We start from the raw sequence: 20461 nt of genomic DNA on the forward strand, positions 1-20461 counted from the left end.
TTTCTAACTTATGTATTGTGTAAAAACTGTGTTTTATGAGGTGTGTGTGTGTGTAATTATGTAAATGGTTGTGTGTTAGACTCACTCAGCATGCCCATCCCCAGCATGAAGGCATCCATGGTGTAGGGCAGACCCCTGGCTCGCCCTCGTGTACCTGGTGGGAACATCACCTCCTTGGGCTGGGCCTTCTTACATTCTACCTATGTAGACAGACAACACACACACACACACACACACACACACACACACACACGCACACACAAACACAGAGGCAGACAAACCATTAGACAGTGTAGGTACAAAACCAGACAGTTCTGACAGGGCTGTCTCAGCTCTTTAAGGTGGTTTTCTGTTTGACTTGCACAGCTAGATGTTTTCTGTAGAGGAAAACAAGACTGAGTCAATCCGAGGACCTCACATCTTAGAGGAAAGTCTCTAAGGAAAACTTACAATCATGCTCCTCCTGCATTAAAGCAAAGGTTATTGCTCCAGTGAGCATGTACCCAATGCCTCAGGGAAATAAATGCTAAATACTTTCCAAGACTTTTTAAGACATCAGTGCAAGAGGGGCTATGTTCTCAAATGCCATTACTAAATTCCTGCTGTGTGGCATTATGTCCAGTCTCTTTGTGAAAAGCAGTTTTCACTTCATCAAAACACAGAGTTATCTCAAAAGCAAGAAAGAGAATGTGTCCAGTTTTACCAGTAACACTGGGAAAAACTCCCTCTTTTGTGTCTGGATGTGACTGTGGGTTTTTTTTAAGGGACGTGAATTGTGTGTTGGAGTACATCTACTGGGCTGAAGTCCCCAGTGCCTCACCATCCAATTCCACCTGCAGCACTCATCTATCTCCTGCATTTCATTCTCTCACTCCAGCTCTCACACATACATGTTTGTTCATTTCCCATCTTGCAAGAGTGACATCTCCTCCTCCTACATAACACATATCAAATGAGGGATGTGACAGGGGCAGATGAGGAGAAGGAGGAAGATGAGAGTCCTATTTACAACGGATCTATCCTATCTGGATGAATTATAGAGAAGCACAAGCAAGCAGCTGACGAGGGTGGCACAGTCTTGCATCTATTGGTTGTTCTTTGGTACGCTGAGTCTGTTCACCATGCTGCACAATCTATTTGCTCCACTGCCTGCTTGGCATCAGCCTGTCCATCTGTTTGTCTGTTTGCCTCCTGGCTCTCTCCTGCTTCTACCTACTGCCTCCACTTAAGCAGGGTTTTCTCGGCTGCTGCGATTCACATGTCATCCCACTGCACAAGACAGGCTACTGTGCCAGTGCTGTGTACACCCTCGACCAAGGTGTGCAGCCCTGCATCCATACAAATAGGCTTGTAACTCTGACAGGCCAGAGGTGCACACACATGCACTCATACAAGCACGAGGACAAACATGCTATTGCAAGTTGCTAAAGTAAAATAAAACTTCTGTAAGGTGCTTTAACACCCAGCAACTTTTTTATACAAGTATGCTTCACTCACATCAGGCAACCGAAATTATGCAAGATAAATCAAAGAGGAAGAATTAGAGTTGTTTGTTTCAGTTGTCAGTCAGTCAGTCATCATCTACCGCTTTATCCTCCACCAGAGGGTCGCGGGGGGTGCTGTGCCAATCTCAGCTACATCGGGGTACACCCTGGACAGTTCGCGAGTCCATCGCAGGGCCACACACAGATAGAGACAAACAACCATTCTCTCTCACACTCACTCCTAAAGTCAATTTAGAGTGTCCAATTGACCTAATCCCCACATTGCATGTTTTTGGACTGTGGGAGGAAGCCGGAGAACCCGGAGAGAACCCACGCACACACGGGAAGAACATGCAATCTCCATGCAGAAAGGCCCTTGTTCCAAACGGGGCTCGAACCCGGGTCTTATCGCTGCAAGGCGAGAGTGCTAACCACTACACCACCGTGTGGCCCTTGTTTCAGTTGCTTGAGCTTAAACATTTGACTGCAAAAGCCAATCCCATGTTGAGATTATCCCAACATGGTCCCCAAGTTCCCAATAATAGTGAATGTTAGAAGAACATGACGGCAACATTGTTTGCACTGATCATGACACAAATGTTTTGTGTGAGCGATCTCTTTAGTTTAAATCAGTCGTTGCAAATTACACATCAGAAATCCCACAAAGACAGAACAAGACACAGAATTTGCGTCATGTTCGATGTGAATGCGATGCAGATTTCTTTTGCACAGTCTGCTGGAACTGGACAGTCAATCATCTTTGAGATTCTTCCGACATCAGAACACTGTATCATAAATGAAGTCTGTATGAGCACACATTGAGAGAGAGCAGAACCTTGCATGGACATGGCAGAAACTGGAAGTTCTGCCATGTCCATGCAAGGTTCTGCTCTCTCAAGGTGTGCTTGTGCAAGCCATTCGATTAAAGCTCCTGGTTGCATTGGTATCAGTCGGTCGTGGCAGTAGTCACCGCACCATAAGAAGTTGCTGTGCTAAGTATGAGCAGCATGACGAGCTCTCTATATCCAGCAGAAAGCTAGAAGAGAACATGAAAATGAAAAGTGTTTCACACAGAGAGAGAAAGTTGCTGCATTGCACAGCTGTGATTTGTTGCTGTTAGCAGCCCTTTTATTTGAAGCAGACCAACTAAAGTACACAGTTCCCTCAGCCACTTTGTAGCTGTCACAGCTACTCTGCCCTCCCTGGCTGCCTGGCACGGTTTGACATTGTACTGAGGAGAGCACAGGCACTCTTATTGTCAGACAATGACCCCCCCACCAGCATGGCAGTAGGAACTGGGTGGGAAAAATGGGTCTGTTAGAAATCTAAGCACACTGCTGGGATTTTCACATCCACATAGCTGTGCGACAAATTTTTTTTGCAAAAGTTTTGCCCAAACCACAGACATGACAGTGTGTGATCAGCATCCTCCTGTAGCCCCTGCCACATACAGTGAGTTGGACGCTCAGGTTGACTGCTGGGAATAAGACAGACCCGAGGTGAGTCATGTCTACATGCTCTAAGATGTGGCTCTTTGATATTCAGAGAGAGGTCTCGTTGTCATGGATTTAAAATCAGCCAGGAGCCAGGATCTGTGCTGGTGTAACTGTGTGGGTGTTCACCTGCTTCAAACACACAGGACTGAGTGAGAGTAGGAGGAAGGAACTTTCAAGAATGAACCAAGTCAAAGAATGAGAGAAAGAGAGGAGAACGGAGAGGATGGCAAGACAATTCCAAGTCTGAAAATAAAGCACCGCTTTATGGTATGTTTTACAGATTAAAACTTCTGCAACATGAACTGTGGAAGAACATTGAACTCAATCGACCTTTTTTTCGGCAGAAACATGTAAGTAGACGTCTGCTATTATTTGTGTGAGAGACTTCCAGTTTGTCATTTCTGGTCAGTAGTTGTGTAGCTTCATGCAGCAGACAGGACAACAACTGCGACAGATAATATCGCTTCTAGAAAACAGGTACAGGGTAACAGATGGTATAAGCGAAAAGCTTCAGTGGAACAGGAATTTTGTGATCATTAGCCACAACTAAGACGGGAAGCACAAAGCGCCGTACAAACTTTTATCTTCCTTCAAGGAATAAGGAAGCGAGCTGTGGCTAAAAGCCTTAAACATGAAGGAGTGTCCCTAGGTTTGTTCATTTCACTTATAAAAAAACCTTCAGAAGACCATCAAGGTACCAAAGAGGTGGCTACATGTCAGAAATGTTTGTAAGTCATTTTTTGCAAGTCCAAGTCAGATCTCAAGTACTTTGTCACAAATCCAAGTCAAGTCATCTTCAATTAGTTAGCTTGTTACTTATAAAATCTTTAATTGTATGCTAAAATAATTTATCAACAATCTCTGCTGCTGCTTGTTTAAATGACATTGCAGTACTATGAACGTGTCATAACCGATTCAAAACTGTCTTGTCTAAACCTATAACTTGATACAACTGTTATATATCTGCTCTTCTTTCTCTACCTCGTCTCCCTCTCTCCCTTTCTCTCCCCCACCTCACCTCTGTCCCACATTTTCCATTTCACCGGTCGAGGCAGATGGCCGCATATTTTTGAGTCTGTTCTGTCAGAGATTTCTTCCTGCTGAAAGGGAATTTTTACTCTCCACTGATGCCAGTGTTTGCTCACTGAGTGCCTTGAGATAATCTATGTTGTGATTTGGCGATATACAAATAAATAGAATGGAATTGAATACTATGTGTATGATGTAAGTGTTCTGGAAAAAAAACTAAACCAGGGGTGGGCATTTTTTTCCCCCAAGGGGCCATATGAGATACAGAACTAAATTCTGCTCAATATTAATTTTATCTCTTGATAAAAAGCAATTGTGTAGTTTTGGTGTAATAGGGCGGCATACAAACACACTATAAACAAAATGAATGGTAAGGCAGACTTTATTCAATTATTACTAACTTACTCTATTGAAAATAGGAAATACTATACTGAATACAACTATAATATACAGTGGTGTAGTGTGGTCCCCACTCACATGGTGCACACCTGCGTGCTAACCAAGTGTAACCAAACAATGCCAAACTATAGATCAGTTAAAAAGACTAAAAAAATCCTGCGACAGCAATCACAAGCTGAATCACATCTGTGAAGTACTGAAAGATTCTGTGAACACATTTTTTTAATAAACTGAGTCTTATATGATTCAGTACACCAACAAATAACTGCTTGACAAGTTACTAGTCACTAGGTTGTATGTGTCGTGTATAAAACAACCCGTCAGGGCAGTTTCATGCCGCCATGCTACGACGACTCCACCCACACTGAGGAGGTACTATAGTAATGGAAAATGATACCTATGTTTAAAGCTAATATAACTCACTTCAAGACAGTTTACTAAACTTTTTCTAAAGACAGCAAAGCAATATGATTTCAGAGATCAATTTATTAAGTTGTTTATTAAGAACACAATTTAAGTTATTGTACAAATGGGTATGGACGTGTGTATGTATAAATCTCTTTCAATTTATGTATATATTTGATTTGTACTTTTGTAGCATATGTTTGGGGATAATGTAGGACAATCACTTATAAACACTTTGCTTGTGTCCTATTCAGTCACTGTTGTAGGTTATTGTTTGATTTTGTCTATGCTGTTACAGAACCAAAGATAATTACGTCCATGGTTATGGTTTTTAAACTTGAGGTAAACAGACTAATTCTCTCTGTCTACAAATAAGTCTGACTCATAAGGTTTACACATGTACATGATGTACAAACACAAATGCATATTCTGGAGCTCTGAAGCACTACTTAATCAGTGTAGTAAAAACAGTCCACTGATGAAAAACAAACAGCTGTTTTTTTTATGTACAAACCACTCTAGTATACAGCTGCAAATGACCTTTTCAATACATCCTTCATATATATTAACCTTGTGGGAATAAGAGGAAGGTGTGGGTGGGATGTACTGCCAATGACTGTCCTTCAGGGATGAGTGTTGAGAGTGTGTGTGTGTGTTAAGGGCGGGGGGGGGGTGTACAGCCACTATTAGCTTCACTAGTGAATGAATTCCATCAGTAGAATGGCAGACTGAAGAATAGAAACAGTGTGATTCATTGACTCCAACTCCCACTCCCAGCTGAACAGTCAAAACACATAGACTGAACAGTTAGGAAATGTCACGGGTCTGAATGCAGTGTCAGGCACGGTGGTGTGGTTTTATTCACTTAAGAAAACAGCTTCTCACCACCATTTGACAAATGGTTTCATAAAAGAACAGAAACCAATTAAATTTAAAAAAAATATATTCTAAATAAAATCCTTAGAAATAGAGACAAAGGTGAAAAAAAGAGGAAACATGTTGGCGATAAATTTAGAAATAAAATAAATTGAGTGGACAAAATTAGACTAAAGAAGGGTTTTGTAAAATATTCTGCCATTCTCTTCCCATTAAGACTTGTTACTATAGAAATCAATTGTAATTTATGTGAATACAAAAATGTCCACAACCCCTGTCCCCCATTATTGGTCCAACTAGAAAGGCTTCAAGGATTTAAAAGGTCAAAATCTGATATTTCAAAAGCAGACCCGGGTTGGAGGGTGGCATTAAAATCTCTGTGAACCAGTCAAAACAAAAGCAGAGTGTCATGTATTGCATGAAGTGGGTATTTATAGCATCATTTCCATTCTGAACTGCTTGCATCCATAGTCCATAAAAATGCAGTAAACCTGAGTAATAGTTGACACATTATTATGGTAATAACTTTTGAATAAAGCAAAACGATGCCTTTAATGGCCAGCAATCTTGCAGGAATCATTATGTGTGATGGTATCTCAGCATGGTTATATAAAAACTAAGGAATATGAGGTCATTTTAAGGACCTGGTGCTCCCTGTGGTGTCAACACTGTTCCCTTGTCATGCTTCTATGTCCTAAGATGATATTGTTTCCATTCACAGCCAGGGATGCGTTCGGAAGTGATGCCATGATCATCAGGTTGACGTCAAATGACTTCCATCATTTCCCCAAACAGCAGATCTGAACATCACTCAGCTTTCATATAGGGCATCCTGGAGTGCTGAGTGAGAACTGAATTTTTACCTCCTTCATCCCTCGTAGCTTTTCTTCTTCATTGAAGGGTAAACATCCAATTACTTACAGTCCACAACTTGTAAGGCAGCCCCGCCACGAGGGACTGAAACCCTTATTAGGCACTTAATGTTCAAACAGTGTTAAAGATTTCCACTCTCTTAGAAAAATATTTTTCCAAGACATTTTCAACAGCCAAGAGGTTTAAGTTTCTCTCTGTAGAAATCTGCTTTAAAGAGTAACTACACCATCAGATTTTAGTGAAACCAACATATTTGAAAAATCAAACAGAACACCGAGGGAGCAATGACTGGGAGGTGTGGCCTAATGACTAAGTACAGTGTGATGTCACAGTTGAAATACATTTTTGAGGCAGTTTTTTTTTCCCCAGCACCGTCCATTATTTTATCCAAATAATTTGTGTGAGTTTCCTCATTATTCAGTCATTAATTTATAGTCTACTGCTTGCTGGGAGTCAATCCCAGGGCGAAAGCCGGGGTTCACCCTGAACAGATCGCCAATCCATCGCAGGGCCAAACATACACGAACAACCATTCACTCTCATAGACATACATAAATTGACTTCATTGATTCAGACTATGGATCTTAAGTTGTGCAAACAGCTGCTCTTACATATATTACGGCTACAAATGGCTACAGGTGGTGGGCCAGTGTGTGGCGGAAGTGTGGTAACCTAATGTGATGTTATCCATTTTCAGATTTAGAGTAAATTCCAGATCCCAGCAGATCATTAGTGACAGCGCGGACAATAATGATGGATAAATACTACACGATGAGAAATAAAGACCCAAGTTTTGCAGCGAGTTAGAACACAAACGTATAATTTTACGCAGGCTACTGTGACCTTTTATTTTGTAACATTGGGGATGATGGTGTGCCATTGGATGAGACTTTTTTCTATAGTTATATAAGTGGGTCTACAGATGTATACAATGAGACCACGCGCATGTGGACACGCACACTTGAGTTCATGACCTCTATGTTGAGGGCAGTAAACTTTAATGTTCAGCAGGAGCACAAATGAATGGTTTGCAGGTTTTAACACACACCAAAGCAGAGCTGGTACAGCAGGCACTGACACACTCAGAAGGTTAGTCTGATTAAAAATAATTAGGTGTGATTAGCTGATCACAGACTACACACTGCTTCTAGCCACAGCTCCCAGTCTACAAACTACTACCATGAACCTTTATCACAGTTAAAGGTATAAAGTATGTGGACTGATCAAATTATGATAATCTTACTACATGGCTCCTCGAAAATTAAATTAGTGTCATCTAGAAAATATTAAACACATTTCTCCCATGAACATCAAACCTGCTATGTTACAGCATTCTGTTTGACTTCTGCGAAGAGTCTAGATTAGATTAGATAGAAAGATTAAAGCTGTAGCGTGTATTTAAATATAAAGAAATGTCTGTTAAGAAATGTTTTTTTATGAAAACGGGCACAAGTTTAGGGTTGTTTTGTGGGGTTTCGTGGAAGAAGCACACAGCATGAGTAAAGCAAAACAGCTTCATACAGCAACACTGTGACTGAAAAACACCAAGAAGCACCCATAAAATGTTTCAGAAGTGGATTCTGCTACCAAAAATAAACCTGGACGTTCGGTAGAACTTCACAATACAATTGGATCATGATTTTAGCTTATTGTGAATGTGATTGTTCGATACTGAAAATGCATTCTCCACCAACAGCAATCGAGCGCTCCGTGAACAGCTGTCTGACTACATGCCTTTGCCAACCTGCCTGTGTCTGCACCTCTGCTCCTCACAGCTTGATGTTTCCTGGATTCAGTCTGGACAAGTATTGTTACGGTAAAAGACAGATACACATCACATCATTTACCTAAGTACTGTAGAATACATTTGAGACGGCTTAGCTTCTGTCACTACTCTGTCTCCTTCTCTGTGTGTGAGTGTGCATGAGGTCCAAAGGGATGATAGAGGTTCTACAGTGGAACTTAAAAGAGCAACTAAAGCCGGATTAAAGGTGCAATAGGAAATAAAAAGTTGAATTTCATCTGGATAATAGCTAGATTTTATTAAACATGAGTTTGTTAAGTGGCTAAAATCATGTTTCTCTTTGTTTCCCTGGTTGGTTTCTCAGCACAAAGGATGAACTGGGGACTTCAAAAATAACCTAGACTATCCCATGAATGAATGGATTTAGAGTCAAACCCTGCTTTTATAAATGCAATGTGCAGAGTATGTATTTTTAAATAGTAAAGGGTGATATATAAGTGCCTCTTTCATCTCAGTGAGTGGGAGAGTCAGAGCTTCTTGTTGTCAGCACGGTAATTGCCTAGTCGCGTTAGGAACAAGGTGAGAAATTGACAGCTAACAGAAAATTCCTCCCTCCTGTTGTGATCATTTGTTACTGCTGGGTATTAAAAATGACACATAAAAGAACATTACCTTTAGGCATTCGACTAAAACCAATGTGAGTCCATTTTAATGGCACATCAGGGCCAAGATTTCATTAATTATCTTTACAGCAGGTTGAGGAGCCGTAAAGGGTCTAATGTCATGGACAACAGAGATCACAACCTTTCCTCAACTGTACCGAGGCACAGTTGTATCAAGCAAGTTCATGAAAAAGACATATGAATGTATGTGGAAACCACAGGGTCTGATAAACTGTTTAAAAGTATTTGTAAACTGTCAAGCCATCTTCTGCTTATTGATTTTTTTTTTTACTCCAAAATACTTACTGGCTCTAATAGAAGGTGCTGGCTAAAGAATGTTTCTGCAGTCATGACAAGTCCTGTGGAGGATAATCCATACTTTTATCACATTCTGAGTTTTCTAAAAAAGCAGGGTGGCCTGGAGAGGCAAGAGCGATGTAGAAGTCAGTGCACCTGGCAGGGCAGGTTGAGAGATTCTTGCTAAGCAGAACCCTGTTTTTAATTATATATGAGGCTGAATTCACAGTGACAGAGAGGAAGTGCTCCCGAGAACAAGGCCTCTGTGGTACATGAACACAGGGTGATTGACCAAGTCACTAAAAGGTCCCGTCAATCACAGCCGAGTGGGCACTGACCCACTCCACTGCCAGATCCCCTGAGAGAGAACGGGCGAGGGGAAGGTGGGATGTCCTGTACATTCACATCTCTCCCATGTGGGGTGGAATTTCTGTCGGCATCAATTATTCACGAACCATCTTAGATAACAGTCACAGGGAGGATGGATGAGGTCTATTTCTGTATGGTACTTCATAAGGATGAAGACAGGAAGCATTTTTTATTTGGTAAGCTGCTGCTCCGGACACTGGATAACCAGTTTTTACTCAGTGCAACGCAAGTAAAACCTGGAGAGCCTTTCTAGAAATACCCTTAACACACTCTCCTTTCTATTTTCTTTGCTGATACACTCAGCACTTAGAAGATCTGGGGGACATGCTTTATACCTGCATCATATGAAGTTTTATATACAGCAGGTGAGGAGCCCAACAAAGTTGAACAAAGCCTAGAGCTCTTTTTAAAATGCACTACCCCCTAAATAAACCTCAACGTTTCTGTTGATGTCACAGGGAAGTGTGGCTGTATGAGGTACTGTCACATGAGAAGAACTAACATGCACACATATGCATGCCCCTGTAGAGATACAGTTGCTCTCACTGAAAACATGGATGCCAGTGGGTAAACAAGGAAAATATATTTTGCCACTTATAAAAAAGGCCTAATAAACTACTTGATTTGCCACTTTGTCTTGCCATTTGACAGTAACCTGGGTGAACTGAGAGCAATTTGGTTTGGTCTGGCAAGTTACGCCATTTAGGCCAACTACTGAATCTCCAAAAAAAAGTGCACTAAAGTTGGGCTGAACGCGATGATGACAGAGAAGCAACATCTAGCAGCTTTCGTATACATCCGACATGGCAGCCACCAAAGAACAGCTGTCTTTCAATTTGGCTGTTGCTTCCATTTTAAGCGACTTGTTCCACAGACCAGGGCAAAAGTCGCCATAACTAGATAGCCATCACTCTACTCTACAGAAATGACAACAAGTATGTTTGTTTGTTGACACACTTTTCATTGCTCTGCATATGTCATCAGCATATACATCCATTGTGATTATGAAGCATTACTGAGTTAAGGGAAAACATTGTCTGTTTGATAATGCATCAGAGATGAATTTCATGTCTTCAAGCTGATACACCACGAGAAAACAAGAAAATACTCAAATTGTTATATAGATTTACAAAGCAATCCTAATTACAGTCGCTATGGATGAGGTACATTAGGGGATAAGGCAAATGGTCTAATTTAGCTTAAATAATCAGTACAATAAAAGAGTATTAGTTTTAGTGTTACTGCTCAACCTGTCCAGCATAGATACCAGCAAACTCATTTGTGTTTAATGAGGTTCGCAATTGGCAATATTGATATTTTGGCTTTTGGTTTGGCCGTGAGAAATGATGTAGGTTTAATCTAGAGGATAGCTCCACACTGTCCCAATGTTACTATTTTAAATCAAACTTGGTTTAAATGATGTTGTGCAGTGGAAGTAAGTGCTACAGTTGTTTAAAAACTATCTGTATTTTATAAATTAGTAGGACTTTTTAATTCACACTGTTGGTTAGAATTATTATATTGGAAGTTTCATGAGTTGGACTTGGAGGTGGGTCTGAATGGGTCTGAATCACTTTGGAATACAACTGTTTCTTTTCATTGTTATTGTTCACTTTTACTTTTTTACTACAAAATGTAGGGTTGCTTATCTGAGGTGTCCCTTTTCTGTCTCATAATACTGAATGGAACTTGTTTGTGTGTTGTATGGCATGTAGTTAGTGTGCAAGCTCTACCCCGTTTTTGCATTCTGCCAGCCTTGCACCTTCAGAAGAAAGAAGTGGTGTGCATATGACTCTCTATTGTCACCTAAGATATCAGATTTGCTGGTAAACAAATGTTTTATTAACTACTGTTTCTATCACATAGGTGAAATTCAAAAACATCTTTGAAAATGAAGCACTGACAGCGACTGTTTGGCTTTGCGGGCTCACTCTGGCCTGTGCATGCATTGATGTTGATGTGCGATATCTGTGTGTAAACTCAGTGCAACGTGTCAAAAAAATCCACGGCTGCTCCATCACGACTGAATATCTTCCATACACATGCAGTCATTTCTGTCACACTCTGTTTTTTTGTGTCGCTGTAAGTCCTGTGCATCGGGTGCGCTGCCGTGCAGAGACACGCTGGGATGTACACTGGGGTCACATGTGACCTGGGCTGCTCCCTGGTGAACACGGTTCTACTACGCTGCTCCTGTCAGTCACACAGCAGTTCGGTCAGTCAGTCTTTCTGGGCGAAATGCTGCGAGGGATCGCAGACACACACACACACACACACACACACACACTGAGGGAAGGGGCCTCACAGCGCGGCACTGAGACAAGTATTCCCTCCAGTCAATCACAACCCACAGAACCGCTCAAATGATGCAGGAGCTCTCCAGAGGCCTGCAGGGTGGAACCGGGTGAAGGAGGACCTAATGTCACACTCTCTACACACAGGTTGGCTCCTTGTCAATTATCATAGGTGACATAATGATTTCCAAAAATGCGACTGAACTCTCAAGCACTCTGAGATGATGACCATATTATGGCTGTAAGTAAAAAACAAGCATCACTTGGACACAGTGGAAGAAGTTAATCCCTGACTAATGAACTCTGCCTCTGGCAGTAGCTTCCCTGTTACATCCCTGTACATATCCACCTGTGTGCGTGTGTGTGGTTTAGAAGATTCAGAAAGAGAGGAACGGCCTCCACTCTCCTGTCCCTCAGCCTGACAGGCAGAACTCAGCCACACAATTTCACGGTTTGTGGGCAGTACACACCACTGCCTTCCCATCCCTGAGTCACACAGTGTGTTTGTGTGTGTGTGTGTGTTAGCCTGAACATATGAACATGAACACACACACACACACACACACACTCATGCACCAGCTCCCCCTATTAATTCTAGGGGAAATAAGAAATCAAATATTAATCCCTCAACACCCACCTGCAATTGAAAAAAAAAAAATAAAAAATGAGTGGACTTACCATTTTGTTATTGATTTCATGAAAATGAATTTCACAGACTTTCTCAACGATGTCTTCACTCTCAAAAGTTATGAAACCAAATCCTATGCAGAGAGAAAGAGAAAGGGAGAAGGGGGGAGAGAGAGAGAATGAGTTATGAGTTAACGGAGAACCTTAACAAAACTTCAGTAAGTAAAAGAAAATGTCATCACATGCCACATACAGAGAATATGCAAGTACATCTGTGAAGATTGGCTTGGGCATGGAATAGAACAAGTGAACAAGACAGACATTGTCCTCTTTAAATCAAGAATATGATGAAATCTGCCACATTATTAAGGGCACTCAAGGACCTCTTCTACAAAGAGAAGATGGAAGAAGAGCACAAAGCTCATTTAATGAGATTCAGAGAGCTGGGCCTCAGCATCTGAATTTCATTAAATGCATTTTGTGTTCTTTTTATTGAAATTTCAGTGTATAACAAGCTCTGGTTTTTATGTTAATGCAAGCTGAAGAATGAATGTGTCATTGACAGTGGGACTTTCATGCCATATTTGTAGGATAAAAGCTTAACCCCCCCTCTTTTAATACAAAGACAGAGAGACAAGATGGCTTCAGACTTTTTGAACACAAGTGGATTGCATTGCTCGCCTCTGTGTTTTGATGGCGAAGCACAAAGCAATCTAGCTTCAGTATAGCTGGGGGTTGAAAGGAAAACTGATATTCTATTACTTTTTGCAAAAGAGGAAGCAGCACAAAAGAGAACCAGTTAGTGAATAAAGCAGCGAGTGGGGAGTGAAAGGCAATGAGATTCTTTTCAAAATGGCAAACACCCCATAATAAAATAAAATCACATCAGATTGAGCTTAAACAGTGGGACACTGTGAACTACAAGCCACGTGGCTGACACGCGCTCCACAGAGAGCAACATCAGTGTGCTCCCGTGGAACATCATACCACACAGTCAGAGCAGTAACCTTCTGAATGTGAAAATGTATTAAAACACTTACAGAATCCAATTTAAATAAGACTTAAAGTGAAATGGGTCAAATCCATGGTAAGCCATAATCCACATCGCAGGACAAATCTCAAGGTCAAAGAAGCTTTCAGAGGCAAATTTCACATATATATACAGTAGATATCAACATTCACTATTACTAGTGTAAACAAAGATTTGTATACAGAGATTTTTCAGCTGTTTCACAGATTCTGTTGCACCAGTTAAACTGAGATCATTTATCTTTTAAAAGAAATACCTGTGTCACAGATTTGCTTTCTGCCCCACTGGTGGTTCAATCATCCAAAGGATAATGATTTAAATTCTAGTTTGACTACATGCACATGTTGCAGTGTTTCCTATGGTTCTGTAAATTAACCTGCTGCATCCGATGCTGCTGCTAATTTGTCATAATCACCTCAGAGGTCATATGGGAACAAAGACGTAAGAAGACTGATGGCTGTTTTGACTGGTGGACATGGTGCTCTGAGAAACAGCTCGATCTCACTGAAACAATGGCTGCCAGTGGGGACACAAGGACAGGATTTTAGCCATTAAAAAGAAGGTTTACCTACTCCAGCTTAAGTCTACAATATCTTAAGAAAATGCATGCTGCTTTGTCTCAGCAAGAGGCAGCCTTTTCCAAGCAGTAACAGAAGTTTGTAAACCCTTCACTACCCCGCACCAACATCCATAGAGAAAATAAACCATTTTACACAGAGAAGTTATTGATCCAAAAGAGTTATGTTTGGGACTTCAGTGTTTAAAAGCCTTCATTCAGATTGACCCAAGTAACACAAACTGACCGGACAAAGCAGCAGTGGATCAGTAGCTGCTGTATGCCTGTGAGCTTAAAACACTGATTTTCTCTATGGATTTTGATGCACCAGAGTGAGTGAGTTAAAAACTTCACTTTCCAGACATAAAGTGGTGAATATATTCCCAGAATATTACACAGGGTTGCAGAGTTTACTTGGTAAGCCTTTTGTTAAGTGGCTAAAACCTGCCTTGGAAACCATGTTTCCTGTGACAGTGAGTGTCTGTGTCTCATGCCCAGTGCAGTCAGTGGTGATGGTGTCCGTGATAGTAACAGGTGTTTTTTTTTTCATGTGGATAAAGAGCCAATACAATAAAAAATATTTTCTCTGTGTACAGCCTCCTAGTTTCAGTATCACTGTTCGTTTTATCCATATCACCCACCTCTATGTCAAGACTTAATTTTGCCAAAAAAAAAGGGTAGGCAAAATTAAGTGTTTTATAATACATTAGACTCCTAAGCAGCTTATTTTATTAATGTCAGATTTGGTTTTCAAATCAACCGGAAAAACACTTCTTCACAACATTATTACATGTGTGTGCGTGTGCTGCATAATAGTCACAAACACAAACATTTATAGTCTTTATCTGTCCCTCAAAATTTAAATTTCTGCTCCTCCTCCAGCTGCGCTGCCATAAATAACATAAATAACAGTCAGGCCACTCATCTGCTCCTGACACAAGCTTCAACATATCAAAACCATTGTTGTCAAAAGGAGTCTTGGAAACCTAATGTGTGAGCTAATTAAATACCGACAACATCTAATCTAATGAGATCTTGTGAGACAGAATATCAGTTTCCATTGAGACGTCTCAACGCTGAGATGTGGCGAGAGCGCGTCGCGCATGTGTGATGTTAGGGAAGACAAGGGACCAGTGATGACGACAGACAGGGACAAGATGAGGTGGATGTGCCCTCCCCTCCTCCGCCCACCCCACCCCTTCATGCCAGAAGAAGGAGCACTTTTGACAACCAACAAATCAACCGCCAGGAGTAATTTGTCACAGTGGAGTGTAGGTAGAGGGAGTGGAGTCTGGGGGGGAATGAAGGTGTAAAGTGAAAAAAAAAGAGAGGAGCGACGTGGAGATGAAAGAAAAAAGGGGGGTGGGGTGGCAGGGGATGGAGAGAAGATGGAGAAAAAGACAGAAAAAAAGTGACAGGGAAAGAGGTTAACGCACATGTCGCCACACTCCTTTCCTGCTGCCACAGGCAGCTCCTCCATCAACTGACAGGACATTTTCCAGTGTACCATTTTATCCACCGGGGTCATGGCTGAGCCCCACCAGCAAAGATACCACCAGCAGGGTCCTTTCACCCATGACTGGATCTGTTTAAATGCACCAAAAGACACTCTGCTGTGGTGTAAGCCTTCGTTGGACTGCACATTGTAATGTACACCTACAACAAACAAGAATCTTTACATCCTTTTTCTGCCTCCTTGTCTCTGAACCTGCGACACCATCACATTCCCTCTGCTATCCTATTTTACAGGCTGTACAGACAATTACAGGCTACAACACAAGCATGTATATGTCTCCTCCTGCAGGATGTCAGCAGAGCAAGATTAACCTTCCTCCAGTGTTCAGGATAATTTGACCAGTTCTACAACTTCCCTAAAGCATAAATGTTGTATTTGTCCATCAGTTCAGTTAAAATACACTGAAAGGGTTCTAGAAACACTGGAGCGACAGAGTGTATCCCAGCCTTTCTACAGTATTAAACACTAGGTGTGGGGGGAAATCATTTATTAGATGTATCATAATCCTCTTTTGAACAATTATTAATCAATGCCGACAAATCAATACTAAGAAATAAGAACAATCACAACCGTCTGCATGTGCTAATGTTGTTGAATAGTTTCAAAGTCAAATGGACTTAAATTGAAGGACTTAACAAAAAAAAATAACAGCAGAGTGGTAAATATTGATCTTTTTCAAGTATGTGGATATTTGTTTGTCAAAATCAGCTGGACATTCAACAGAGAATCAGCTGATCACTGTGGCATATTTCTCTCTGCTCCATTTAATGACAAGTGGCTCTAATATAGTTACAGTACAGACAAGTCTGTCTCAGCCAATCATTTTGTTGTTCCCAATCATATATTTGTTGGATACATAAAGCTTAAATGAAAAATTAAATAAAAACACACGTCAGGAATGTTATTAGGGTCCGAGCACTAACAGGTGTGAAGGCTTTATTGTAAACTCTCTGATTATTCTTTTTCATCATCATCCTTTTCTTTTTCTTTCACTCACTCTATGAGTGCACATCCGAGGACCTTGCCATGCTCAGAAACTCACCAAACTTGGTGTTCACATCAGAACCTGAGGAAATTATGATCTGATTGGGTTTTAGGGGAGGAAGTAAAGTCGAAAACGCATTTCCACATGTTGTGTTCCCACTAGCCATGCAACAGGCTTCCACCTATACGGACATCATCTCCCTTTTTATGGCCAATCGGTCACAATGATAACCTCATTGTGGGCTACATTTGCTATACTCTGACATAACAAATTACCTTTGGTCCATTGTGTGGGCATTGTTGTTGCTTCACACTCTGACATGCATGAGGGGGAGCAGAGGGCTTGTTCAGTGCTACTTGCAGTTTGATGCCCCAGTTTGATGTATTTTAGGAACAAATACACCAGCTTTTATTTAATTATAAATCAAATTATAAATAGACATTTTTCAAAGAGCATTCTGATGCATGAGGATGTATTAAAAGTGGTTTTATGTTCAAATTTAATCACGACATACCTATAAATTCCCAGTCTTATTAAATACTATCAACACGAACAGGCACAAGGAGAGAGGTGTCAACATGCTCACAGTGAAGCTTCCCACAGCCCCAACACTACCCTGTAAATGGAAACACATGGATGTCTGGTAGAAAGGCTGATAATAGGTGTTATGTGGCTACTGGCCCAGGCCTCGGGGCTGATCTTGCTCACACCTATTAGCCAGAACTAAGCTTGGCCTCATCTCGTCGCTCCACAGAAGCAGCAGGGAGTCCGCTTTCACAACCTTTTACCAGCTTCATCATACTTGCTCTTTATTTCACACTCATTCTCGGTCCCCTGCCTCTGTTGGTCCACTGGAAAGAAAAGCTGATTCTGCCAAAAGTGTGTAATGAGAGAACTTGGAAACTGATGCAGCAAAGCAGACTTTGTCTTGTAAAGTGGCACTGCACCTTTAGAATGGCATTTGTATAAAACTTAAAAGGACTTTATGTGCTGTTAATGACCACTATAAAGTGAGTTTGAAAGCTTCTGCAACAGCTTTCCCCCATTCATGTCAGACATGGTTTACACACAACACGGATGCTTTTAAAAACAAACTGTTGGACAGTAGAGCTGTGTACGGGCAATAATCTGACAATATATATATATATATAAACATTACAATATATTAAGATACTATAAGGAAGGCAACATATTGCATGTATTGTTACCCTCCAAAAATAATCTACCACAGAAAAACTCTCATAGTAAAAATAAAACTGTTTTATACGTAAACCGTATACCATTTTCTTACGTATGGCAAATAGCCTGCTGCTAACTGGTGGTCAGAGGCTTAAATACAACACAAAAACCACTATAAGGACATTTCCATATCAATTCAGCGCGTTGTTTCCAAACCTCATAATCCAATGTCCTCAAATGTCTTGTTTTTAAAGCCAAGTGTGAGCAGCTGTACTTAGCACTTAGCTGGCTGTGATTGGATCACTGATAACGGATGGTAATACCAGGTCTGAACAGGGCCAAAAGTCTAACTTATCTTGAGCTTTGACTTGCATTTGTAATCCTCCTCTAATTATTCATGATCAAGCCTTTTGTCTGTCCAGTCAGGCGTACGTCTTCAGAACGTTCCTGCACTCCAAGTGTATGTGTGCGCGCCTCCAGCCTCCAGGAGCCATCATCTTGTAAAGCAGAGACACAGACACAGGCAGTCTGAACACCCACGGCACAGTAAGAGGCCTTTGATCAGTGTTTCTGCCGACTATTAAAAGAGATCCACAGCCCAGGGCGTTAATCCCCCCTGTTGAATACAGTTAACACCAGGAACTTTCTAATATCCCAGAGCACATGCAGCCGAGAAAAGACAGCAGATGAAGAGTAAATGAATACTATCACGAGAAAGCAAATTTTACTTAAAAAAAACAAACTAACAAACAAAACACGTCTTGTCAACATTACACCAAAGTATCAGTATTCTTTTTTTATAAATAGGATTATGAGGGCAATATTTCTGTTGCTTCTTCCACATGTTTTTAACTCACATTACTACGTGTTTTTAACGTTTTATCTCCACTAGTTTGTTTTTCTTTGACACTTTTTCATGTGCTCCAAATTTAACTTTCCCCCCAGGCCACATCCACACTGAAACGGCACGAAACGTAAACTGTTTTTTTCTTTGTCGTTTTCAAAAAGTTCCCCGAAAACAAGGCATCGTTTCAGGACTCGAAACGCTGTAGTACATACAGGACTGTACATTGCGCTGTAACGCTGCTCCAAAAACAGTAGAGAAGACGTTGTACACATGACAGATACAATAACAGAAATGGAATTAAGTTCTGTTTGTATACGTTTACATTTTGTGACGTTTCCATGAGAAACTGGGATTCAAACCATTGACCTTCTTGGTTTGACAGTGCTAGCCACTACATGCGGCTCGCTGGCACAGTTGCTCATAGTGATTTTGGATTCAGGTACTCGCTTAAGGACCCTTCACTGTGCACACTGAAGGAGCCAGAGGTTTAAACACCTATCTTCTGGTTAGTGGACAACTCACTCTACCTCCTGAGAACCAAGAATCAAGAACCATTGGAACTAGAATCGACAAGCCTGTCTGTAGGACTCAGGAATAAATAAATAAATCCCTTGTTCTAATGTGGATGCTGGTATTTATGTGGACTTGGAGAGGAGCATCAGTCAACATAATTAATACATATAAATGATATTTCTGAATGGCTCATTGAGGAAAAAAAAAAATAAAGAGAATGAGTAGTGGGCCAAAATTCAATCACGTCGACGATGTCCTTGTGGATTTTTTGTCCTACGTATCTACCTCATCTATTGAATCACTGCTGCTGTTAATCAAACGGGCCACCAGCTTTAGCTAGCTGTGTTTCCTCTCTATGATGTAGTGCTGCAGTCAGTGTGTTTGACAGACGCTGATAAAAAAGAACAATGTTTAATGGTAAGTGCATCCATTTAGTATGTAGTACTGTATTTAATTCAGGCTCTGGAGCCGTGTTAGCAAAGGATGGAAGGAGTGGAGTAAAATGGAAACAACAAATGACATAAAAAGACATTGATTATGTAGGTGTGTAAATTCAGGCGCACGTCTGTGCAGTGTACTTTATGTCATCTCCAAGACACTGTTCACACCTAGTTTTAAATTTGGCATGAATCAACCTTTTTTTTTTTTTACACTAAACTTTGAATTATTGGAAGCCACTGCCACAATCTATCTCTCTATAAATGCAATTACTAGTCTGTCTGACTAGTAATTGCATAACTGTCCAACAATTCACTTGACAGACTTCAAACTTGGCAGGTGACTTACTGAGGGCACCACTGCCAATGTTGACAGTTGCATTTGGTACAGAAATTGTGACCCCAGAGGCTTAAAAAGGGGAGTTCAGACTATTTTGGTTGATGTCACGACCGTTTGCCACTTACTGTGTTGGAGTTATGGTTTGTGACTACTGTTTCTGGAGCTGTGAATAAATGTCTGTCATGTGATCATTAATAACATCATGGACAGTGCAAGTCCCAGGTTACAGTCTCCATATGTAATACAAATGCTATAAATGTGTGTCTTCGTGTTAGGGTGTGTTTATACTGAGCCGGGGCGTCTCTTTAAGTAGGACAGTAGAAATTGATGGCCAACTCTGAAAGCTGACCTACATAGAGACCCAGACAAACTAGCTCTCTCAGGCAGGCATGCTGAGCCCAGTCGCTCTGCTGAAAATGCAGAGGAAGCAGGCATGTCGTACTGTAAACTTTAAATAAATGCATACAGGAGATCCATTCATATGTAAACCTCTCATTGACGGC

At 41.0% G+C, this 20461-nt stretch overlaps 1 protein-coding gene across 7 annotated transcripts in view; it reads right to left on the reverse strand.

The window, feature by feature from the left end:
- LOC131458280 (RNA-binding protein Musashi homolog 2) overlaps positions 1-20461 on the reverse strand; it is a 313476-nt gene that overhangs the window by 66682 nt on the left and 226333 nt on the right. For all 7 annotated transcript variants that reach the window (XM_058627237.1, XM_058627235.1, XM_058627233.1 and 4 more), the window contains exons 8-9: positions 12607-12689; positions 86-200 (exon numbers count right to left, since the gene is read on the reverse strand). In XM_058627237.1, the coding sequence (XP_058483220.1) occupies positions 86-200; positions 12607-12689 (198 nt within the window). The remainder of the gene's footprint in view (positions 1-85; positions 201-12606; positions 12690-20461) is intronic.

The sequence above is a fragment of the Solea solea genome, chromosome 4 (assembly GCF_958295425.1).
Source record: "Solea solea chromosome 4, fSolSol10.1, whole genome shotgun sequence".
Classification (NCBI taxonomy): domain Eukaryota; kingdom Metazoa; phylum Chordata; class Actinopteri; order Pleuronectiformes; family Soleidae; genus Solea; species Solea solea.